This window comes from Bos mutus, chromosome 24 (assembly GCF_027580195.1).
Source record: "Bos mutus isolate GX-2022 chromosome 24, NWIPB_WYAK_1.1, whole genome shotgun sequence".
NCBI lineage: Eukaryota > Metazoa > Chordata > Mammalia > Artiodactyla > Bovidae > Bos > Bos mutus.
The window spans coordinates 448,413-473,656 of record NC_091640.1 but is presented as its reverse complement, the minus strand read 5'-3'; the positions used below and the strand labels follow the sequence as shown (position 1 = coordinate 473,656).

The 25,244-nt window shown below is 50.1% G+C and overlaps 1 protein-coding gene across 1 annotated transcript in view; it reads right to left on the bottom strand.

The window, feature by feature from the left end:
• Positions 1 to 24,619, bottom strand: part of PARD6G (par-6 family cell polarity regulator gamma) — a 77,276-nt gene extending 52,657 nt beyond the window's left edge. The window contains 1 exon segment of the mRNA XM_005906837.2: positions 24,396 to 24,619. Within this exon segment, the coding sequence (XP_005906899.2) occupies positions 24,396 to 24,467 (72 nt within the window). The 5' untranslated portion in view covers positions 24,468 to 24,619.
• Positions 24,620 to 25,244: the final 625 nt, after the last annotated feature.

Below are 25,244 nucleotides of genomic sequence, written 5' to 3'. Positions count from 1 at the left end.
GTAAGACTTTTGTTTCTTATATATTACCTATAATTCTCTGATGAGTTCACATTTTGCCAAGTATTTTTCTCAAAGTTATTGGCAGACATCTTCAGGAAGCAGATGGTTACTTATGGCATGAAAGGAACGAGGGAAGGAAGGAAGGAAAGAAGGAAAAAAAGATTCAATGTTTATGAACTGAAGACTGTTAATACTGTTAAGATGGCAATAATCCCCAAATTAAATACAGATTCATTTCAAGCCCTATCAAAATCATAGCTGCCTTTTTAAAATAATTGGCAAGCTGTCCCTAAAATATATATGGAAATTCAAGGGACCCAGAAAATCCACAAAATTCTTAAAAAAGAAGAACAGCAGGGATTCATGCTTCTGAATTTCAAAATTTACAGTGTACTGCTGGCATAAAAGTAGACATATAATCAATAGAATAAAATTGGGAGTCCAGGAAAATAACCCTTACATTTATGATCAATTGATTTTGAGAAGAATTCTAAGATAACTGAATGGTGGCATAGAATAAACTTTTCAACAAATGGTGCTGTGGGAATTTGATACAGGCAAAGCAATGAAGTTGGATTCCTACTTCAGAAATAGATTGAAGGGCCTAGATCTGATAGATAGAGTGCTTGATGAATTATGGACAGAGGTTCATGACATTGTACAGGAGACAGGGATCAAAACCCTCCCCATGGAAAAGAAATGCAAAAAAAGCAAAATGGCTGTCTAGGGAGACCTTACAAATAGCTGTGAAAAGAAGAGAAGCGAAAAGCAAAGGAGAAAAGGAAAGATATAAGCATCTGAATTATAAGCAGAGTATAATTATAGGCAGAGTATAAAAAAGATATAAGCAGAGTTTCAAAGAATAGCAAGGAGAGATAAGAAAGCCTTCCTCAGAGATCAATGCAAAGAAATAGAGGAAAACAACAAAATGGGAAAGACTAGAGATATCTTCAAGAAAATTAGAGATACCAAGGGAACATTTCATGCAAAGATGGGCTTGATAAAGGACAGAAATGGTATGGACCTAACAGAAGCAGAAGATATTAAGAAGAGGTGGCAAGAATATACAGAAGAACTGTACAAAAAAGAGCTTCATGACCAAGATAATCACGATGGTGTGATCACTGACCTAGAGCCAGACATCCTGGAATGTGAAGTCAAGTGGGCCTTAGAAAGCATCACTATGAACAAAGCTAGTGGAGGTGATGGAATTCCAGTTGAGCTATTTCAAATCCTGAAAGATGATGCTGTGAAAGTGCTGCACGCAATATGCTAGCAAATTTGGAAAACTCAGCAGTGGCCACAGGACTGGAAAAGGTCAGTTTTCATTCCAATCCCAAAGAAAGGCAATGCCAAAGAATGCTCAAACTACCACACAATTGCACTCATGTCACATGCTAGTAAACTAATGCTCAAAATTCTCCAAGTCAGGCTTCAGCAGTACATGAACTGTGAACTTTCAGATGTTCAAGCTGGTCTTAGAAAAGGCAGAGGAACCAGAAATCAAATTGCCAACATCTGCTGGATCATGGAAAAAGCAAGAGAGTTCCAGAAAAACACCTATTTCTGCTTTACTGACTATGCCAAAGCCTTTGACTGTGTGGATCACAATAAACTGTGGAAAATTCTGAAAGAGATGGGAATACCAGAACACCTGATCTGCCTCTTGAGAAACATATATGCAGGTCAGGAAGTAACAGTTAGAACTGGACATGGAACAACAGACTGGTTCCAAATAGGAAAAGGAGTACGTCAAGGCTGTATATTGTCACCCTGCTTATTTAACTTCTATGCAGAGTACATCATGAGAAACGCTGGGCTGGAAGAAGCACAAGCTGGAATTAAGATTGCCGGGAGAAATACCAATAACCTCAGATATGCAGAAGACACCACCCTTATGGCAGAAAGTGAAGAGGAACTAAAAGGCCTCTTGATGAAAGTGAAAGAGGAGAGTGAAAAAGTTGGCTTAAAGCTCAACATTCAGAAAACGAAGATCATGGCATCTGGGCCCATCACTTCATGGGAAATAGATGGGGAAACAGTGGAAACAGTGTCAGACTTTATTTTTTTGGGTTCCAAAATCACTGCAGGTGGTGATTGCAGCCATGAAATTAAAAGATGCTTACTTCTTGGAAGGAAAATTATGTCCAACCTAGATAGCATACTGAAAAGCAGAGACATTACTTTGCCAACAAAGATCTGTCTAGTCAAGGCTATGGTTTTTCCTGTGGTCATGTATGGATGTGAGAGTTGGACTGTGAGGAAAGCTGAGCACCGAAGAATTGATGCTTTTGAACTGTGGTGCTGGAGAAGACTCTTGAGAGTCCCTTGGACTGCAAGGAGATCCAATAGTCCATTCTAAAAGAGATCAGCCCTGGGTGTTCTTTGGAAGGAATGATGCTGAAACTGAAACTCCACTACTTTGGCCACCTCATGCAAAGAGCTGACTCATTGGAAAAGACTGTGATGCTGGGAGGGATTGAGGGCAGGAGGAGAAGGGGACGACAGAGGATGAGATGGCTGGATGGCGTCACTGACTCGATGGACATGAGTTTGAGTGAACTCCGGGAGTTGGTGATGGACAGGGAGGCCTGGCATGCTGCGATTCATGGGATCACAAAGAGTCGGACACGACTGAGCGACTGAACTGAACTGAAATGAACTGAATTGCAGCACGTCAGGCCTCCCTGTCCATCACCAACTCCCGGAGTTCACTCAAACTCATGTCCATGGAGTCAGTGATGCCATCCAGCCATCTCATCCTCTGTCGTCCCCTTCTACTCCTGCCCCCAATCCCTCCCAGCATCAGAGTCTTTTCCAATGAGTCAACTCTTCTCATGAGGTGGCCAAAGTAGTGGAGTTTCAGCTTTAGCGTTATTCCTTCCAAAGAAATCCCAGGGCTCATCTCCTTCAGAATAGACTGGTTGGATCTCCTTGCAGTCCAAGGGACTCTCAAGAGTCTTCTCCAACACCACAGTTCAAAAGCATCAATTCTTCGGTGCTCAGCCTTCTTCACATTCCAGCTCTCACATCCATACATGACCACAGGAAAAACCATAGCCTTACCTTTCTTGGCAAAGTAATGTCTGTGCCTTTTTTTTTTTTTAAAGAGCTGACATTTATTAACATTTACTACATGCCATTTACTACACTGGTTATAGGACTCTTTGCGGGTGACCCCATGGACTACACAGTCCATGGAATTCTCCAGGCCAGAATACTGGAGTGGGTAGCCTTTCTCTTCTCCAGGGGATCTTCCCAACCCAGGGATCGAACCAAGGTCTCCCACATTGCAGGCAGATTCTTTACTAGCTGAGCCACAAGGGAAGCCCTGTCTATGCTTTTGAATATGCTATCTAGGTTGGACATAACTTTCCTTCCAAGGAGTAAGTGTCTTTTAATTTCATGGCTGCAATCACCACCTGCAGTGATTTTGGAGCCCAAAAAAATAAAGTCTGACACTGTTTCCACTGTTTCCCCTTCTATTTCCCATGAAGTGATGGGACCGGATGATCTTCGTTTTCTGAATGTTGAGCTTTAAGCCAACTTTTTCACTCTCCACTTTCACTTTCATCAAGAGGCTTTTTAGTTCCTCTTCACCTTCTGCGATAAGGGTGGTGTCATCTGCATATCATGGGGTCACAAAGCATGAGACACGACTGAGCGACTGAACTGAACTGAACTGAAACTAAAACTGGATCCTAGACATAAATGTGAGAACTAAAATTATAAACCTCTTAGAAGAATACATAGGATTAAATTCATTACTTTGGTTAGGCAGTAATTTCTTCAATATGATACTAAGCATACGAAACAAAAGAAAAAAATTAGATAAATTGGCCTTCATCAAAACTGAAAACTTCTGTGAATCAGGAACATGAAAAGATAATCTACAGAATGGGAGGAAAATTATCAAATTATATATATAATGGACTTGCACCAAAAATATATAAAGAACCCTTAAAACCCAATGACGACAAACAACCTTATTAAAAATGGGCGAAGGACTTGATAGACATTTCTCCAAAGAAGATATACACATGGCGAATAAACACACGAAAAGATGTTCAACATCATTAGTCATTAGGAAAACACAAATCAAAACTGGAATAAGCCACCATGTCGTCCACTGGCATGACTACGATCAAAGAGACAGGGGACAGGGCCTTCCCAGGCTGTCCAGTGGTCAAGATGTTACGCTTCCACTGCAGGGAGCACGGGTTCGATCCCTGGTCAGGGAAGTAAGATCCTATGTGCTATCTGATGTGGAAAAAAAGAGACAGAAATGACAATGTGTTGGTAAGAATGTGGAGGAATCTGGACTCTCTCATACATTTTCGTAGGAATAGAAAATATGTCTGTATTTTGGTGATCAGTTTGGCAGCTCCTAAAAATGTTGAACAAAGAATTGCCATATAGCCCAGAATTTCACCCCTAGGCATGTACCCAGGATAAAGGAACACATAGGTCCACACAAAAACTCGTACAATAATAACAGCATTATTCAGAATAGCCAAAGAGTCAAAACTACTCAGTTGATGAATGGATAAACCAAAAGTCATACATACTCTTATTCCTGAATATTATTCATCCATGACAAGGAAAGAAGTATGACAAATTTGAACCTTGAAAACATTATCTTAATGAAAGACATGAGACACATCAGATCATATATTATATGATGCTATTTATATGAGATATACAGAAGAGGCAAATTCATAAAGAGAGTAGAGTAGTGGTTTCTAGGGACTAGAAGTAGTAAGTAATTGAGAATGGCTGCTAATGGGTATGGGGTTTCTTTTTAGGCTGAAGAAAATGTTCTAAAATTAAATAATGGTAACGACTGCACAACTCTGAAAATACTGAAGTGAAGTGAAGTGAAGTCACTCAGTTGTGTCAGACTCTTTGTGACCCCGTGGACTGTAGCCTGCCAGGCTCCTCTGTCCATGGGATTCTCCAGGCAAGAATACTGGAGTGGGTTACCATTTCCTTCTCCAGGAAATCTTCCCCACCCAGGGACTGAACCCGGGTCTCCCGCATTGGAGGCAGACGCTTTAACTTCTGAGCCACCAGGGAAACTGAAAATACTAGACCCTACTGAATTTATACTTCAAAGGTATGAATTTTATTTCATATGAATTGTAGTTTATAGGGCTTTTTGACCTTTCACTTCAAAGAACAATTTTAAAAATTATGTATTTATTTATTGTTGGCTGTGCTGGGTCTTCGTTGTTTGGGCTTTTCTCTAGTTGCAGCGAGCAGGGGCTACTCTCTGGTCGCGGAGCATGGGCTTCTCATTGTGGTGGCTTCTCTGTTGGGGAGTACGGGCTCTTGGTCTCTCGGGCTTCAGTAATTGTGGGGCGTGGGCTTAGTTGCTCTGCAGCATGTGGGATCCTCCTGGATTAGGGATGGAATCCACATCTCCTGCATTGACAGGCAGATTCTTTACCACTGAGCCACCAGGGAAGCCTAAGAATAATTATTTTTAACAGCCAATTGAAGGCTTTTTGGAAGTTTGTGTTGAGAAATATGAAAACTCCAGAAGGTGGTGGCAGACTGGTTGGTGCACATGGAGGCCCTGCTTTTACTCCAGGCAGATGGAAAACACTAAGAGACTAAGGGTCCAGGCATCCCCCGTCGGCACACATCAGTTTAGACGATGAAGATGTATTAAGGACTCAGGGAAGCCCCCACTCCCATTACTGCTGGCCCTTGCAGAGGAGAACAGGATGTGAGACTTCATCAAAGCTGGAAGGGCAAGCTTTTCCAGTTTGAATTGGTCCAACAGTGTTGAACTGGTAGGGAAGACAGCGGGCAGGCACTCTGAACAGGGTAGGACTTGCCTCCTTCACATGCCCATCTCCACCCTGACCCCAAACTGCAAAAGGCCCTCAGGCCCTCTTGTCCAATGTAGAAGCTAAAACTTTATATGAATGATGCTTTTGGAGCCACAAGTCTCTGACAATACAAATGTATTTTCATCATCCAAAGTCACGTCACTCTATGGTTCATTCATTACCACTACCATAATTATCTCTTACTTTCCAGGTTAACAATGTAAACTTTTCTTTTTCTTGAGACCTGAGGAGTTCTCTCTACAGTTATCCATATGTTTAAACAAATCCCTTTTGTACGGAAACATTTAGTTCAGCACATGCCAGGCTCATTTGGTATGCACTGCAAGTCTTGCTGGCTGTCTTCATGCTCGCAACTAAACCATAAGTTCCCCCTAGAAGTGCACTTCTGAACTCCTATGCTGAGGGGTTCGGAGAGAGATCTGCCCAGAGCCATCGAGCTGCTGGATTCCAGGTTGGAAACAGACCCCGTCTCCTCTGGTCCTGTGTTCCGTCTGCAGCACTAAGCTACTGCCACTTCAAACCAACCAAAAAGCTCATTCTTTTTACAACTGAAATCATGGTCTCCAAGGTTTCATCTTAAAGTCACTTAGCTACTTTCACTTAAAAACTCTAGCATGTTTTTGATGATTAAGATGCACTTCTGGCTTAATACCGGAATACCATTCCCAAAGAAACCTAGTCTGAGTAAAGCACCCTCCTGCTGATCTAACATCAATGGAGGGAGAGGAAAATTATAAGTGGTATTGTCTTCTCACCTCGGGCCTTCATGCTGTTGTCTTTCTGTCTGGGGAGGGCTCCTATACCTGACCCCATGTGGTGTCCCTCGGTGGCCCCAGGGCCACTGTTTCCATCACGTGGGGAGAGGCTGTGAGAGGTGACGGTGCACAAGGGGCTGTGTCTCTGACAGCTCTTTGTGGGCAGGAAGCACACCACATTCTTGTAGCTTTCAAGCTGCCTCGTCCTTGATCCCCGATATAGGTAACTGATATCCAGAGATGTTTCTGGTCACTCTCTGCGACTGTATCTGACTCAACCACTCCCAACCCCCAGCTCACCTTCCCTTTCAGGTTGCTGCTGCTGCTAAGTCGCTTCAGTCATGTCCGACTCTGTGGGACCCCATAGACTGCAGCCCACCAGGCTCCCCTGTCCCTGGGATTCTTCAGGCAAGAACTCTGGAGTGGGTTGCCATTTCCTTCTCCAATGCATGAAAGTGAAAAGTGAAAAGTGAAGTCTCTCAGTCATGTCTGACTCTTTGTGACCCCATGGACTGCAGACCATCAGGCTCCTCCATCCATGGGATTTTCCAGGCAAGAGTACTGGAGTGGGGTGCCATCGCCTACTCCGCCCTTTCACGCCCTTTCATCACCTTCTCCCCCCTTTTTTCATAAAAAAAGGGGGAACTGAACTTTAAGGACAAAGGTCTGCAACTCTGAATGTCTATCCTCCTTCATCATTTCCTTAAAATACTCTTAAAAAAACCCACAACAACATTCTTTTCCCTCCTGCGTACACAGCTCATGGTAATCTTCACCTTGGAGGCAGTCCACAGAGCTGACTACTTGTGCCCGTGAACACAGTCACTCTGGAGAAAGCAGCAAGATTCATGATGGACAGAAAAGAAGGAGGGAAATCAAGGTCCAGTGTGTGGTGTGACACTGAGGTGCCCTGGGAGCCCAGGGCTCACTGTCCTGCAGCCATCCCAGCCCCACCTGGGCAGACCCAGTGACTAAAGCTCTGCATGGGAGAGAGGACACTCCTCAATCTTCTCCAACATGCTTTTTTTTTTTTTTAAAGAAAAAGTAGGATCACAGAGCCTGGTATATTTTTCTTTATGGTGTGAATGGAATAGAACCACACAGCTCAAAATTCAAAAGGTATTCAGTGAACAGTCTCCACAGGAACCAATGATTTCAGTCCTCTATTCCTTCAAAAGGCATCTCGTGCACGTGAGAGCAGTATCTGTGACCTCGTCTCTGACAAGCAGCACGCTGTCCACACTGGTCTACTTTGATTTTTTTTCACTTATCTGCTCTACTTGAAAAACATTCTTTTGCTGGATGTTTATAGTCCTAGGAGGTAGGTAGGTATCTTGAACTTACAGGTGCTCCTGAACATGAGAAAGGTCAAGTCGTCTGGCTCCTGTCTTGTAAGTGCCACAAGAGACATCCTGTTACTACGATAGCAGTACTTTCCTTGGAAAACCCTTCAGGGCTAGACTCTTCCAGTGATCCTGAAACTGCCCCAGTCTTGAGGGACCCAGAAGAATCCTAGACATTCCAATATCCACCGACTGCTCCCTGGCAGGAGCCTGGGGCTGAAGCACCCAGGATTCCTCAGCTTGTTCTGTCGTGAAATGTTGTGTTTATCGTGAACATACATACTCAGGGCATCGAGGGAGCTATTGTGTTCTTTCACAGACGAACGACCCCTTGTAATTAAAGTCTGTCTTACAACGTGAAGTTAAAAGGAAGCCCACACATTACTCACCTTCCCAGCTCCACAGTGTAGATAGAAACCCAGCCAAGCACTCCGGACCTTGCAGCAGAGGCCCCGCCCCCACACAAGGCCCCGCCCACCGAGGCCCCACCCCGAAGCCCCACCCATACCAAGGCACCACCCCAGGCCTCTCAGGCGAAAGCAATCACAGGACATCAGAAGCACAGGTAGATTCGGATGGAAAATCATCATCAAAATATGCACAAAGGTGAAAAGTGGAAACTGTAAAAGCTCATCAAACAGATGAAGCATGTTCCCAGGATGAAGCCAACAGAAGTGCTGTATTAGAAAGGCTTGAAGGACTCAAGGAAGCCTTTACAATATGGAAAGTGAGAGAAAACACAACCCAAGGGTAAGTTTCCAATGTGACCCAATCAGATCGAAAAATATTGTACTCGGGCTGAACACAGAACAAAGCAGCAAGGCCCAGCCCCAGGCCTGGACTCCTGCCTGTGCCACGTTCCAACTCCTGCTCAAGGTGTGTTGAGCAGCAACGCCAGCAACATCTAGAACCTGCTGGAGACGCATGACCTTAGGCCCCAGGTCTAGGGACTCAGAATCTGCAGTCTAACAAGATCCCCAGGGACTTTTCAAGTCCAAAAAGCTGTGTCATGAACATCCCAGTAAGCACCTTGCTAGTTACTGTTATAGGCTAGTTTTTAGTACCCATTCAGATTGTACTGAATGCCCAGTACGGCCCTGGGCTAGTGTTGAGTGTCTTCACAAGGCTGACGGTTTGTTTGAGAGCCCGTTGTTGAGATGTTGAACAGTAATCGCATGTGCAAACGTGTAAGGACAAACTGAGAAAAGTACACAAAGACGCTGTATGACAGACGTAGGCCCTGGTTTAAACTGAGCCTATCAGGAAAGCAGTAATCAGATGAAGAGAGGGGCCAGAGCGCGCCCCACACCATGGCCCGGGACCAGGGCGGGCAGGACCTTACTGCGCGCCAGAGGCTACAGGGCAGCCCCGTGGGCTGTGATGCCTCACGTCCTGCTTGCTTTTCATCAAGGTGGGTCCTGGAGTCACAATCAACACAATACATCCAACCGCGAAGGAGAACGAACACATCAGGGCCACTTCAGGACAGGACCAAGGAGCATGAGCACACATGCATGCTGTGTAAGAAAATCATGCAGAGACGTCCATTTTTGGGACGATCAGGCAGCACAGGCTGCCAACCTCACGAGGCATCTGCCAGAGCGTGGGACCTGCCAGGGGGTGACCTCCGGGGCGGACACGTCGGGACAGTTTAAAATCAGGCCACAGACCTGTGAGTCAGATGGGGTGGAGCGGACAGCCGAGCCTGGCCCCTTGCTGTGCCGCGTCCACCCACCTCAATCCGGAGCAGTGATGGCGTAGCTGTCAGCACCTGCAGAACTGCTCAGACAAGCAGCGGCTCCTGTGTGAGGCTGCCAAGCAGCTGCCGGGGGCTGAGTGAGCCCTGCGTGTGCTCCACACGGTGTGCTGTCCAGGTCACAAGTGTGATCTGCACCTATGGACCCAGGACTGCTGAATGTAGGAGTGGGGCAGGGCCGAGAAGGGAGCAGAGAGATCTCGGGACACGGCTGTGGTCCCGACGGTGGGAGAGAAGGTGTGGTCGGGGCCAAGCTCTCCTCACAGCACCTCAGAGGTGTCGCTGTTCCCATTTTACAGACCAGGAAGCTGAGACCCAGAAGGTTCAACAACTGTGCACAGGCACAAGGCTACTAGCAAAGAAAGGACCTGAGGCTGACACAGGAGAGGGTCTAGAAGAGGTCCAAGGGGCGACAGTGGGGGCATGAGAATTCCACGAGAAGGCGACGCCCCATGTGGGAGGGCCGACACCCAGGCCAGCTGGCAGCCTGGACAAAGGGGGCCATGGTGGGCAGGAGAAGCCTTCAGAATTTTTATTTATTCCAAATTTATTCCAATTCCAATTTATTCCAATAATTTTTATTTATTCCAATTTTTATTTATTCACTATAAATTAGTGAATTTTACATTGTGATAGCTGATTCATGACTAAGTTTAGAAAATGAAGCTAAATCCCTCGTGTCTGTCTGGGTATATGTATGTCTCAGTATGTGTCTTTGGATAATATTGCTATGGTTAATTTGTAAATGAGCTCTATTTAATTGGCTTGAAGAAAAGTAAGTGCTTACAAATCAAACAATTCTAAATATAAGAGAAGTTAAGTGAATTTCAGGTTCACTTGAACTGGGAAATAGTCAGTATTAAATTGATACCTGGTATTCTCTTACAAACTTATCAACAAGAAAAGTAACTCAATGTTACTCAAGATCCCCTTGAGGAGGGCATGGCAGCCCTCAGTATTCTTGCCTGGAGAATTCCATGGACAGAGGAGCCTGGTGGGTTACAGTCTACAGAGTTGCAAAGAATTGGATACAGCTGAAGTAACTTAGCACACATGGTGGGCGGAATACCACAGACCAGAACCAGCTGCTCTAGAAGCTGAGGTAAAGGTGCAGGGAGCTGACGGGCTGGAGGGTCCACCTGGGCCAGAGTGTGGAGGTCAGTGCCAGGCTGCTCACCTATCTCTCCTTCATAGCACTTCCCCGGAACAGAAATGCAGAAACGCACTCAGGCAGAGGCCTGGAGCCCCAGCCCGAGTAGGGAAGCAAGGTCACATCTGGACCTGAGCTCAGGAAAAGCGCCTGGAAAAGAGGCAGTGTCCAGGGACGGGATGGGCTGAGGGGACGCTGCCTGGGTCAGTGGTGTCTTAGCAGGCAGAAGGCAGAGGCATCAAGAGGCAAGGCCCTGGATGGAGACCTAGGTTCAAACTCCTGACTCACCTTGAACTGGCTGGTGACTCTGGATCATTTAAACTTCTCCAAGCATATTTCCTCCTTTGTAAAAGAAGGACACAATATATTCCCCAGAGGGCTGTTGTGAGTCCTGAATCAAATCCGTGTCCTGAGTGAGAGTCCATCGAACAGCAGCTTGCACTTGATCACTTTGTTCCAGAGCTTGTGCTCTTCTTGGCCAAGTGCACATGGAGAAGGTGTACAGGGCACATCAGGCTTCCACACGCACCCCAGGGCTGCCAGATCCCTTCTCAAACACCCAGACTTGCAAGCACCACACAGTGAGACCTCTGCCCGTGTGGTTTATAAAAGACAGAGCAGGAAGCATGCCCCTACAGGAGCACACCCCTCTTCAGTTAAGCCACCTTCCTAATTTCTGAATACGAGTCATGACTTTTTTAGGCCCTGTCCCTTCCATCACTGGCAGTTATTTTCAGGTTTTTTTTTTTTTTTCACAAGGAAACCACTTTTTTATTACTCTGTGAGAGAAAAGTGGTGCTCAGGAGCATGACCTTAACCCGGATCTCTAGACGGGGACTCAGAGCTGAGCTGAGCAGAAGCTGCCCATCCCAGCCTTGCAGCCCAAGGGGCCTCTGCTCGGTCACTGCTGACACTCTGAGCACAGCTGCAGAGGGGGGCTCTGCCTGCAGCACCCCTTCCGCCCCCAGCAGATTGCACACAGGCCAAAGTGCATGGGGCGGCCTCAGAGAGGGGGATTCTCAGGACACAGGAGGGATACTGAAGAGGCAGTGCAGCCCTGAGCCATGTCCTGGAGGGGCTGGGGAGGGAGAGACAGCGATACGTGCTGTGGCTGCGGAGCAGTCCAGACCAGGTAGGTGTTGTCCGTTTTCCATGAGGTGGAATCAGGGGATAATGAGAACTAGGTGAGAAGCAGGATGGCAGAGCAATGGAAGGTTGCTGGGGCCTTGTTTGGGGCGAGTTAGCAGCCTGGTCCAGACCCCAGATCTTCCTCTCTGCAGCCCACAGGTATGGTGTCATGAGCATCACGGAAGCACCTGAGCTGAGTGCCCAGTAGAAGGGCTGGCACAGAGCCGATGCTCTAAGAAAGGACATTGTAACCCCAAGCTGAGAGAAGGACTCAGGTGATGTGACCAGGTGGCAAGTGCTCCTACCAGTTGCCTAGGGCAGGGAGGGAGCCCAGAGACTGTGGCCCCCCAGTATTCTTTCCCAGGAAGAACCACAGGGCAACCTCAACAGTGCACGTTGGCTTACTCTCCAGGGCCAGGTGCCAACCCTCTTCCGATGAATGGCTGTGACTGGGTGGTGGAGAAGAGGCATTGTGAGGAGACAGACAACACCTACCTGGTGTGGATGCTTGCGTGTGTCGCTCTCCCTCCCTCCCCAGCCCCTCCCGGACCCTCAGCTCACCAGTGACAAGCAGTGGGTCACATTCCTGGAAAACTGTTCCCAGTTTGAGGTGGGGGAGCGCAGTGACTCCAGCTCCAGGTGAACAGGGACAAAGCTGCTCCAGGGCAGCTCCTCTCCTGAGGGTGGAGCGCAGCTGCCCCAACATACCATTTCTCACAACAGCATTCTGACCTGTGGAGCCTCCGCATCACCTTCTGGCAAAAGGAGCGCGTTCCTGTGAAGGTTGGGGGCCCTGCTCATCCCTGCAGCTGCTGCCAGAGCCAGGGGCTCCTCCTCCATGAGATGGGCCACACTACAGGCAGAGTATTTGTTTTGTCCCATAGCAACACCCCGTTATTATTCCAGACCGGTGAGGGAAGCAAGGTCATGATGTGTGGGCGGGGAGCCAGTGGCTCAGGCCCCCGAGCCACAGAAAACAGGATGCGAACAGTACTTTAGTCTCCCAGTTCCTCTAGCACAGCATGTAAAGATGACAGCTTTAGCGGCCTGCGTGGTTTTCTTCCATGGCCCTTACCCAGGGCCCATGCACAACAGCACACCTCCCAGGAGAGGCCATCTGAGGGGGCTTTCTGGGCCTGTGCATCAGTCCCCCGCGTCCTGTCTCGGAAGCAAAGGCGCAGAGAGATAAGCTCTGCAGACCGATGAACACACAGTCCAGCTTTCGACAGACACACTGATGTGATGAAGTGGAAAATAAACATACCCGATCACTAGGCAGGGCTTTTAGGAGGAACACAGAAATTCCCAAAGGCAAAGGATGTGACTCACCAACACCCTCAGGTGTGCGAGTGGGAAGCTGCAGGAAGACACAGGCAAACCCCAGGTGAAGGCCACCTGAAGTGCGTGGCCCCACAGCCCACCACCGTCAAGGCTGCTGTGGGGTCTTCATTCCACACGTGAAAGACAACTTTCAAAAGGACAGCTGTTCACCTCCATCGAAGACACCGTGGGACGTGCTGTCCTGGACCCACTGAGCAGCATCAGGCCCGACCCTGTTCACCTGGTGTCTCAGCCCCCCAGGAGGGCTGCAGCGGGTAACGGAACGCACAGGATGGCATGAAAGCTGTGAGTCAAAGTGCAGAATTAGAGGAAGGGCTAGGAAAGCCTTTCAACTCAGTAAACAAATCCCTGATTTGTTTTGATTTAGTAATCGACAAGTAATTAATAAGCCATGGTTCAAGGCCTTCAGGAACTCCTGAACCCTCAGACCTCCGACAGCAGCTGCTCCACCCCGGTCCACTCAAGTCCAGGGCTGGGGTCTGTACACGGCTCCGGGACAGCACACTGGGCTGGGAGGAGGCTGATCAGGGCTACGCCCAGCCAGCTCACAGCAGCATCGAGAACCACTAGTGGAATCCAAGAGTGTGTTGAAGAGGAGCCCAAAGGAGGCTTTGCGCCCCTGAATCTCCATCCATACAGACAGATGCATAAGGAATACTCTGAATCCATTAAAAAAAACTGATCTCCAGACGCACACAACATGGATGGACCCTCTGGACGCAGAGTGCACTGTGACATTGAATCTGAGCACCAGCATGCTCACCCTGGTGACAGAGCCCTGACAGCAGTTATGCTGGGGGTGGGTGCTGACATGGAGGGACCTTCTCAAACGCTGGAATGTTGCACACTTACTGTGATGTGCACAGTGCTCACCAGGTGTGCAAACATGTAAAATTTCATCAGACTGCACGCCTGAGATTAGTGTGTTTTACTGCCATGCCCAAGCTTCCCTGGTGGCTCAGATGGTAAAGAATCCATCTGCAATGTAGGAGACTGGGGTTTGATCCTTGGGTTAGGAAGGCCCCCTGGTGAAGGAAATGGCTACCCACTCCAGTATCTTGCCTGGAGAATCCCATGGACAGAGGAGCCTGGTGAGTGAGCTACAGTCCATAGGGTTGCAAAGAGTTGGACATGACTGAGCCACTAACACACACACACACACACACACACACACACACACTGTCACGCACACTGAACTCCACACAGGAATGACTCCAGTGTCACATGTGAACAGGTCCCTGAAAGGCAGCAGTCTCAGCCTCAAGGTACGGCAGAGCTTTCTGGGCAAGTGCAGGAGAGGATCTTTTTCCTGGGGATGGTCTTGATTCCTGTCTCCTGTACAATGTCACGAACCTCCATCTATAGTTCATCAGACACTCTGTCTATCAGATCTAGTCCCTTAAATCTATTTCTCACTTCCACTGTATAATCATAAGGGATTTGATTTAGGTCATACCTGAACGGTCTAGTGGTTTTCCCCACTTTCTTCAATTTAAGTCTGAATTTGGCAACAAGGAGTTCATGATCTGAGCCACAGTCAGCTCCGGTCTTGTTTTTGCTGACTGTATAGAACTTCTCCATCTTTGGCTGCAAAGAATATAATCAATTTGATTTCGGTGTTGGCCATCTGGTGATGTCCATGTGTAGAGTCTTCTCTTGTGTTGCTGGAAGAGAGTGTTTGACATGACCAGTGTGTTCTCTTGGCAAAACTCTATTAGCCATCACTTCATGGCAAATAGATGGAGAAACAGTGGAAACAGTGGCTGACTTTATTTTTGGGGGCTCCAAAATCACTGCAGATGGTGACTGCAGCCATGAAATTAAAAGACACCTACTCCTTGGAAGGAAAGGTATGATCAACCTAGATAGCATATTAAAAAGCAGAGACATTACTTTGCCAACAAAGGTCCATCCAGTCAAGGCTATGGTTTTTCCAGTAGTCATGTATGGATGTGAGAGTTGGACTATAAAGAAAGCTGAGCACTGAAGAATTGATGCTTTTGATCTGCAGTGTTGGAGAAGACTGTTGACAGTCCCTTGGACTGCAAGGAGATCCAACCAGTTCATCCTAAAGATCAGTCCTGAGTATTCATTGGAAGGACTGATGTTGACACTGAAACTCCAATACTTTGGGCACCTGATGCGAAGAGCTGACTCATTTGAAAAGACCCTGATGCTGGGAAAGATTGAGGGCAGGAGGAGAAGGGGATGACAGAGGATGAGATGGTTGGATGGCATCACCAACTCAATGGACATGGGTTTGGGTAGACTCCGGGAGTTGGTGATGGACAGGGAGGTGTGGGGTGCTGCAGTCCATGAGGTCACAAAGAGTCAGACACAACTGAGCGACTGAACTGAACTGAACTGAACTGCAGGAGAGGATCAGGTGCAAGGGCAGCCTGTGGACCCAGGGAGGCCAACAAATGAAGAATTAACAGGGATGAGCAGTGCAGAAGGGTCCAGGTGGTTTTTGAATTCTTTAAGCAGCAACATTTTTTTTTTTTTTTTTACTTTCCTCAAGTAAAATTCAGGGAAGGCAATGGCATCCCACTCCAGTATTCTTGCCTGAAAAATCCCATGGACGGAGGAGCCTGGTAGGCTGCAGTCCATGGGATCTCGAAGAGTCGGACATGACTGAGTGACTTCACTTTCACTTTTCACTTTCATGCATTGGAGAAGGAAATGGCAACCCACTCTAGTGTTCTTGCCTGGAGAATCCCAGGCATGGCGGAGCCTGGTGGGCTGCCGTCTATGGACTCCCGTTTATGGGGTCGCACAGAGTTGGACATAACTGAAGCAACTTGGCAGCAGCAAGTAAAATGCTACACACTTTCTCCAAAATATAGAGCAGATGCTCTGGCTTGGGATGGTGAAAGGAGCCATTCCCTTGTCTCCTCTGCCAACAAGCATCTTCACAGAGCCCCAGAGGAACACAGCCTTTGGAAGTCAGAGAGCTGGACGGTGGGGTGTGGGACACACCTCCCGGAGCCCAGGAACCAGAGGAGAACTGAATGAGGGGACTGGGGAAAGGTTTCAAAGGTCACTGATGCCCCAGCTGTAACAGTGAGTGCCCAGTCCTGCCCCACCCAGTCCTGTGGGTAACAGGGCAGCTCTGAAGGAGGTAGGGAGGCGGTGCCATCTCTAGGGAAGGGGTATGAGCACTGCATAGAGAGATGCGTGGGGCTGGCTCTGAGGAGGTGCCCTGAGCCCCCGAAGCTGTCAGCCTAGAGTCTAGCACTAAGGAAATTAGGTGACACTATCAACGTGGACTTGAAAAAATAATTTTATCTATTTAATTGGCTGTGCTGGGTCTTCATTTCTGCGTGAGCTCTCTCTAGTTGTGGTGAGCAGGGGCTACTCTTTAGTTGTGGGGCACGGGCTGCTCACTGCGGGGGCTTCTCTGGTTGTGGCTCCCGGGCTCTAGAGTGCAGGATCGGTAGTTGTGGCACATGGGCTTAGTTTCTCCGGCCTGTGGGATCTCCCTGGACCAGGGATCGAGCCTGTGTCTCCTGCATCGGCAGGCAGATTCTTTTCCACCTGAGTCACCAAGGAAGCCCCCAATGTGGACTTTTAAATCAGCTTCCTTTGGACTTCCAAAGCTTCTCTTTTCTGTTTAGCTCATCTTGTACTGCTTCTTTCCCTTCCCTCCATGGCACTAGTGGGGAGGGGACAAGGCCCCTGAGCCCTCTCAGTGAATCCAGCTTTGGTCACCTTCCTCAAAAAGCAGTTCCTTTCTAAAGTACCCTAAAAGACCACTGCTGAACTAGCCTTGTTGTTCAGTCTCTATGTCGTGTCCGACTCTTTGAGGCCCCATGGGCTGCAGGATGCCAGGCTCCCCTGTTCTTCACTATCTCCTGCACTAGTAGCTATCTGGAAAACCTGTTCCTCATCTGAATTTAACTCAAGTGACATTTACTGGGCACCCACTTCATGCAAAGCCCTGCTGGTCACTTCAGATACTGAATCTTTCCTTGGAGTATACTACTGAGAAATGCAGGGCTGGGAGACAACTAGAGTCCCCAGGTGAGGAAAACTGGAGACTGGAGGAGCCCAGCTGCTCCTGGAAGCAAGGAGGGGAGAGGGCACTCTGCCTCAGCTCCAAGCGGCCCACGCAGGTGCCGCTGCCGCTGGTTCCAGAGAAGCTGAGAGCAGCTCCTGGAGGCCCGAGCACCACGACTGCTCCTGCTGTGCGGGCGGGCAGCAGGGGGATTGGAGACCTCAGCCTCCAGCTGTGACCCTGTGGCTCTGGCGATACTTTGGGCATCAGGATAAAGGACCCTCATGCCCCCCCACTGCCTACACACAACTGGACCTTCGTTGGGCCATTTGCTTTTAAGCTGGGGATAGTGGCTATCTTGGTTACATTTGTACCCCAGCATGAACCCCAGGCCTCACATACAGTAGGTGCTCAGTAAATGAATACATGAGTGGATGGTAGACTTCTAAGAATACCTACCGGAGAGTGTACTTCCCTTGAGGCCACACAGCTAAAACCTGCTGCAGGGATGGAAGCAAAATAGAACTTCCTTCCTCAGAGCACCAGGCCTAACCCTTCCAAACTCCGGATCGAGAGAGCCCAAGGGGTCTGTTTCATTCTATGTGGGAATACCTGTGTCAGTATCTGGACCGGACTTGAGGGCTTGTCGGAGGAGGCGGGGCAGGAACCCTCCTTCACTAGGGCCACAGACAGTGCATAGTAGAGACTGGAGTCTGGAGCCGAACAGCCTGAGTTCTCCGACCTGGGCCAGCTGAGTGGACCCCCCCGGACTTTTCCGTGTATAATGGGGGTGATAATAGAACCTATCTGGCAAGGTTGTGATGGAGAGTAATGAATTATTATTTGAAACTAAAATGTATTTATGAATATATATGTATGTGGTTAAACTTATTTTAATGCTTCTGGGACTTCTCTCATGGTCCAGTGGCTAAGACTCCGTGCTTCCAATGGAGGGGGCCCGGGTTCAATCCCTGATTAGGGAACTAGATCCCACATGTTATAACTAAAAGATCTTTCACAGTGCAACTAACACCTGGTGTAGGAAAATTAAAAAAACATATATATATTATATATATATACTATACACACACACACACACACACACACACACTAAGTTGCTTCAGTGATGTCCAACTCTCTGCGACCCTATGGACTATAGTCTGCCAGGCTCCTCTGTCCATGGGATTCTCCAGGCAAGAATACTGGAGTGCGTTGCCATGCCCTCCACCAGAGGATCTTCCCAGCCCAGGGATCGAATCCACGTCTCTGATGTATTCGGCACTGGGAGGTGGTTCTTTACCACTAGTGCCAATTGGGAAGCCTATATGTGTGTGTGTGTATATATATATATATATATATGTATAAAGAAATACTTCTGGATGCAACCTGTTCACAGAGGGCAGTGTCCAGCCTGGACCCTGTGTTCAGGGGCACCTCAGAGGAGGGTTGCAGGGTATGTACTGGGGCTTGGAAGGTGTACAGCACCTCTTGTTGCTTCTCAGGATCACAGTAGGAGAAACCTGCGAGAGGAGGTGGGGAGCAGTAAGCAGGTAAGCACCCGCTGGACTCCAACCGTGCTGCAGCTCCCTGGCCCCCAAGGTCCGTTTCAGCGATGCTCTGATGTCACTCCGGGCTCCCTCCTTGCTTGTCTCTAAAAGTCCAGGAGGCCCCTCTGTGGGAAAGGGGCAAGATTCCTCTCTCTTTCTGCTGATTCACAAACAGTAGCCCTAACCCTAACCCTGACCCTAACCTTCTGACTCCTCAAAGCAACTTGAATGGTTGCATCTCCCAATTCCTGACATGCCTTCCCTGCCCTAAAATTGGAAGACCCCTCTATCTGAAATGTCACAAGTCCCAGGAAAGGGCTGGAACCTCTGCTAACTGGGTGCCCCCAGGAAGGTCCACAGGGGCTTTCTGCTGCTCACAGGGTGTGGGCAGCACCACCATCCATGCCCATCAGGTGACACTCCCCACCTGGGTCTCTGATGACAGTCTCCTCTGGACGCAACTTCCCAAATCGAGTCACCAAACCTGTTTAAACACAGACGTGCACGATACAACAGAACCAGAATCTTAAAAGGGTGTAGCTGCACATAGAGGTGAGTCAAACTGTGTCAGGCGGTTCTCAACTGGCCCGCAGGAGGCAAGTGCCCAGCCATCGCGTGGGGAGGGCATGGCCCCTGCTCCAGCCCCCAGATGCAAGGGCATGGCCAGGCAGAGACAAGATCTGGGACCACAGGGTGCACTGACACCTAGCAGCATCTGCACCGATTGGAAAATCTCCCGTGGATGAGCAGGTCCATAACTCAGTGAAAAATAAGATCACTGACAAAAGAATGCAGGAAAGAATATGGCAGCTAAAAATAGACACAGAGATATCTAACACATATCAGAATATTCCATTCACCAATAACCCAAGACTACAAATTAAAACAGTGGGGTAGTGTTTCACTTATCTAATTTGAAAAGAATAAGAAAATACCCAGTACTGGAGGGTATACCAGAGGGAGGGAGGGGATAGACACGAAGCAGGGTGTACACGTTTATAGAAGAGACTTTCTGGAAGAAAATTCAGCAATATGTGTTCAAAGTCTTAAAAATTTGCATACGTTTCACTTAGTAATTTCATTTCTAAGAATCTGTCCTAAAGAAATAATAAAAGTCCTGCAGCGAAGTAAGAGAATCAACATCTTTATAAACTTGGTGTGCTCAGTCGTGTCAGACTCTTTGTGACCCCATGGACTGTAGCCCACCAGACTCCTCTGTCCATGGGATTTTCCAGGCAATAGTACTGGAGTGGGTTGCTATTTCCTTCTCCAATCCCTGACATGCTTTATATACTTCATATGATATACATTCTATATGTACTGTTTATATAAACGTTTAAATGCAAAGTTGTTATTCACAACATTGTTTACTCTAAAAAAATGGAAAATAACCCAAATAGGATATTGGTTAGGTTAATTATGGTTCACATATAAGATGGAATACTATGTATTCATTTCAAAAATATGTCTTCTGAAACTATTAATGACATAAGAAAATACAACACTTCACTGTTAAGTTGAAAGTGGAACGCTGAAGGCTACAGAAAAATACACCTATAAAATATGACCCTGATTCTGTCAAACGAAGACATCTGCATGTACAGATGCACATAAAGGGTCAGAAGGACATGCGACCACGCTTGGAATGTGAGAATTACCTCCGCTTTGTGCCTGTTGTGGTTTCCACATCTTCCACAATGATAGTGTATTTGTTTAGAATACAGAAAAGCTTCCAGCAGTAGGGCTTCCCTGATAGCTTGGTTGGTTAAAGAATCCGCCTGCAATGCAGGAGACTCTGGTACAATTCCTGGGTTGGGAAGATATGCTGAAAAAGGGATAGGCTACCCACTCCAGTATTCTTGGGCTTCCCTTGGGGCTCAGCTGGTAAAGAATCTGCCTGCAATGCAGGAGATCTGGGTTCGATCCCCGGGTTGGGAAGATCCCCTGGAGAAGGGAAAGGCTGTCCACTCCAGTATTCTGGCCTGGAGAATTCCATGGACTGTATAGTTCATGGGGTCGCAAAGAGTCAGACTGAGAGACTTTCACTTTTCAGTATCTAAAACAAGCAGCCCAAACTGGATTAAAACCTTTAGTGGTGTTATTCTCCCCCCACACAAGGGACACCAGAGGCCACGGGTGTGTCATATAGCCCTGGGCCCCCGTCACCAGTATCAAGGCCGCAAAACGAGAGAAACGTGGGGAAGGGGCGTGGGATGGAGAATGCTCGGCCTGCAAAGGCGGCTTGGCAGGAGGAATGTCAGGATAGCACTGATTCTTGGAGAAAACACTTCAGGTGCGGGAAGCCACAGAACCAGGGCCCCAGAGGCCAAAGAGAAGACGGAAGAGACCTGCCTGCTAAGGAAGCTGGGACACCATGGACCTCACTTAAGGCAGGGGTCTCCAGGCGGGGGTGGAGGAGGGGGGCGCAGTGTAGAGCACACTGCGGAGATGGGGAAGCTGTGTTCCTTTAGACTTTCCAGGCATATGCAGATGCTGGTGGGACTGATGAGACAGTCACACAGTGAAATCTACTACAGAGCTCACAATGGCCTGTGTGGCCTTCTGTCTTCCCCTCACACAGCCAGTCAGCTCCAACTACTTGGGCCCTGTAGACTCCTCCCCAGCACTAGACTTCCTGCTATTCCTCTGAAGGGCCAAGACTGCTCCCCTTGGCCTGAGACATTCTCCCCAGACATCTGCATAGCCCCTTCCCACTGTAGGTCTTCTGGGAAGAGAGGAAAAAGTCAGACTGAGTGTGAAATGGCAGCCCCGTTACCAGAACTGGGGAGTCAGAAGTGCATGCAGCCGGCTGGGAGAGGGACAGACAAATCACAGGTATTTGAGAGAAATGCTGGGTAGAGTTAGGGGCTATCTGATGGGGGAGAGCCACCAGATCCAGACAGTTTCTCTGTCTCAAGGCTTTGGGAATTGACCAGCTGTGGCAGAGGGCTAATACCAACAATTCTGAGAGGATCAGAGGCAATTTTCAGACCTGATATCCTGAAATGCCACAGAGTCTTGATCTGCAGTGCTTAGCTCTTACAACTGTGGGTGCTCTGCAGTTTAGAGGTGCTTTCCCATTCATTGCCTCATTTGATCCTGTCGGGCTACCAGAATAGGTTCAATGACCATTGTACAGATGAAATGACTAAGGCTCAGAAAAGTTAGATGACTTGCCTGAAAGCTCACAAGGTTGGGTGGTAGAACTGGCTGGATTTTGGCACAATTTTCTCCACACGCAAACCCAGGTGTTATGGTGAACCATTTAGATTGGATAAAGACATCACTGTCATAATGGTTTGCCTCCCATATTTTGACAAGAGCAGCTGGAATAAGGCTCCCTGCAGAGATGGACCCCGTGGGTGCGTGAGAGAGTGGTACAGAAGGGGGAGCCACGTGGCCCCACTGGACAAACAGTAAGGCAAGCCACCTATCCCAAAGGGCCTGGGGCCGTGGTGTTGTGTGTAACCAGCCAGCCCAGCAGGGCCCAGCCTGGCGTGGCCCTCCAGGACAGTTCCCAAAACTTTCCCCCTCTGCCACTCACCCCTGGCGAAGCAGTCAGTACATCTGAACTTGAACCCAGGCTCGGGCCATGGGGCAGCCCTCCTTCTTCACTGGGGGTCAAGGAGGAGCGGCAGCCTGAGGTAACCCACTGGGCCACCAGAACACCTATGGCCCCCAGTTCCCCGGGAGAGGCAAAGGCAGATTCTTACTCTTCAGGCCTCAGGGGTCCGCAGTGTCCAGAGTGCATGACTGCAGGATAAAGGCTGGTGAGGGCATTTCCTCTAGGGCTAGCCCTCCGGACTTGCATCTGGTCAGGCAGCTGCTTGCCACCATGGCTGCAGAGCCCAGGGAATTCGGCCAGTGAGACTCGTGAACGGCCTGTGCTGTTCATCACTTAGAACCACACGGCCACCTTGCAGGGGTGAAAGGCTGCCAGGAGGTCCCCTCGCGACGGAAGTGGTCCTCGTGGAGACTGCTGGGCCTCAGGAATGCACGCATGACAAACTGTGACCTGAAAACGCCGCAAGGCCCTGGATGTGACACTGTGATACAAGATGGCACCTGTGGGAAGTCTCTGTGTTCTTTCTCCCAACTGCCTGTTAATCTATGATGATCTCAAAATAAAGAGTTAAAGTGAAACACCATGGGTGCTCAGTGGCTACTGTCAGGGGACAATGAGTTCTAAGAAGCCACATTCCCACTGAGTTGAAGAAACGTCAGTTATTTGGTGCTCCCACTCAGGCTTGCTGGTTTTTCCCCCCACACAACTCACAGAGGTCACTTTTGATTTGGGGGTGTGGGGAGTTCTGGGGCTAAAAAGAGATGAGTGCTGGGCCAGGGTCACAGAATTAGCATTGGAGGTAATTAGATATGAAGGTTCATAAATAGACTGCCCAACAAGATGTGATGAAATCCCACAACTCATTCTGTGGGATTCCTGCAGAGAACCCCCATCCTCAGAGGAAGCCCTGGAAATCCTACGCCAAAGGACCCCACCTTGATCGGTACGGTCAGCCCAGACAGGGGCCATCGGGTTAGTCTTCCCAGAGAGCGAACCAGGGCACACACGCTGGCGACCAAGTGTGCACAGATTTGGAGGTCAGAGCCCACCCTCGGGTCTGGCCCCTCTGCCACCACTCAGGTTCTCCTCCTTGCCAGACCAAGCCGGGGGCGGGCGGGGGGGGGGGGAGGTGTAGCGCAGAGAAAGGGCGAAAGCCGATCCCAGGCAGCAGTAAGCCCGAGGCCCCCTCCTCCAGGACCCTGAACAACTGCTGCTCTTCATCTGCGGCAAGGTCCACCCCTGAGACCCTCGCAGACAAAAGCTTCTGCCGCGAAGGTGCCGCCCCCGCAACGGGCAGAAGCGCCAGATCCTATCAGCCAATTATCCAAAGCGCACAGCCACCCGCAAGTTCGGGCACGCTTGGGCCGGGGCGCGGGCAGCGGGAGGGGCCGCCGGTCCGGCGCGCCCGGGGAATCTGGGCCTGGGGCGCGTCGGGAGGCTGAAGGGCTGGTACGCAGGGCCGTGCTGGGGACCGGGGGTCCGGTCCGGGGATCGAGGACCCGCTGCCTGTCTCCCCCTCGTCGGTTCCGAGGCTCCTCCGCTGCGAAAGAGGCGGCGCAGCCAGGGCCCTCCCCCGGCCCGGGCCCCCAAGGCCCCTCCAGGGCCCCGAATCCGATCAGCCCCTGGGTCGCCCCGGAAACATCGCCCCTCCATCGCGCGGTGCGCCGGATCGCCGCCGGCTTGTGGAACAAAAGAGCCACTCTTGCGAAGGGTCCGGCGGCCGCGCGGCCCTCTGAGCGCCGGGGCTCGAGCCGAACCTTACCGGGCTGCTGGGCTTTGTGCGCGCGCAGGGGCGGGAAGGACTGAGGGACCCCGGCGCATCTCACGGACGCGCGCCGCGCTCCGAAGTTGTGGTCGGCGCCGGCCCCTCTCGCGCCGCCCAGTCCCCTTTGGGGTGCCCATTCATTCGTGGGGCGGGGAGGGGGGGCTGCGCAGACTGCCGGCCCCCGGCTCACCTTGCTCTTGACTTCCACCGCGCTGCAGTCGTAGAAGCCCAGGGTCTGAGACTTGTGGAAACTCCGGTTCATGGTTCCGGACCCGCTTAGCCTTGGCTTCGCCCTCGCTCTTCCCTATGGGGACTGCAGAAGGACCTTGGGTGCGCCACCCGCCGCCGTGGCCCCGGCCCCGGACCCTGCCCGCGCTCGCTCGGCCGCGGGGCAGCTCGAGTGCAGCGGCCCGAGCAGGGCTGGCCGCGCGCCTTGGGCACTCCAGGGGCCGCGCGCGGGAGGAGCGGGGTACGGCGGCGCGCGCCGCTCCAAGGACCCGCCCCCCGATACCCTAGAACCCACGTCCCGCCCAGAGCCCGGAGGATCCGCCACCAATCCCTGCCCAGCGCCCAGAATACCCGCCGCCAGTCCCCGCCCCGGGCCCAGAGCACCCGTCCCCCGAGGACCCGCCCGTAGCCCCGAGGACCCGCCCCACGAGCCCCAAGGGCCCACGTCCCGCTCGGCGCCCCGTAGACCCGCCGCTAATCCGGTTCCCCAAGGACCGGCCCGGCGCCGAGAAAACCCGGCTCACGTCCCGGGGACTGGCCCCACGAGCCTCAAGGCCCAGCCTCGCGCCTGAGGACCCACCCTCTCAGTCTGGAGGACACGCCCCCCGTCCCGAGGACTCACCCGACGCCCCACCCAGGGCTCGTCGGCCGGCCTCCGGAGGAGCCGCCGCCAGTCCCCGCCCCGAGCCCCGCCCACGGGCCCGCCCCCGAGGACGCCTCTCCCGGGTGGGTGCTCACTTCAGTCCACAAAATCAAGAGCCGGGGAGAGAAGCCCGGTTGACTCGCCCGGGTCGCCCCATTCCCACCGCGG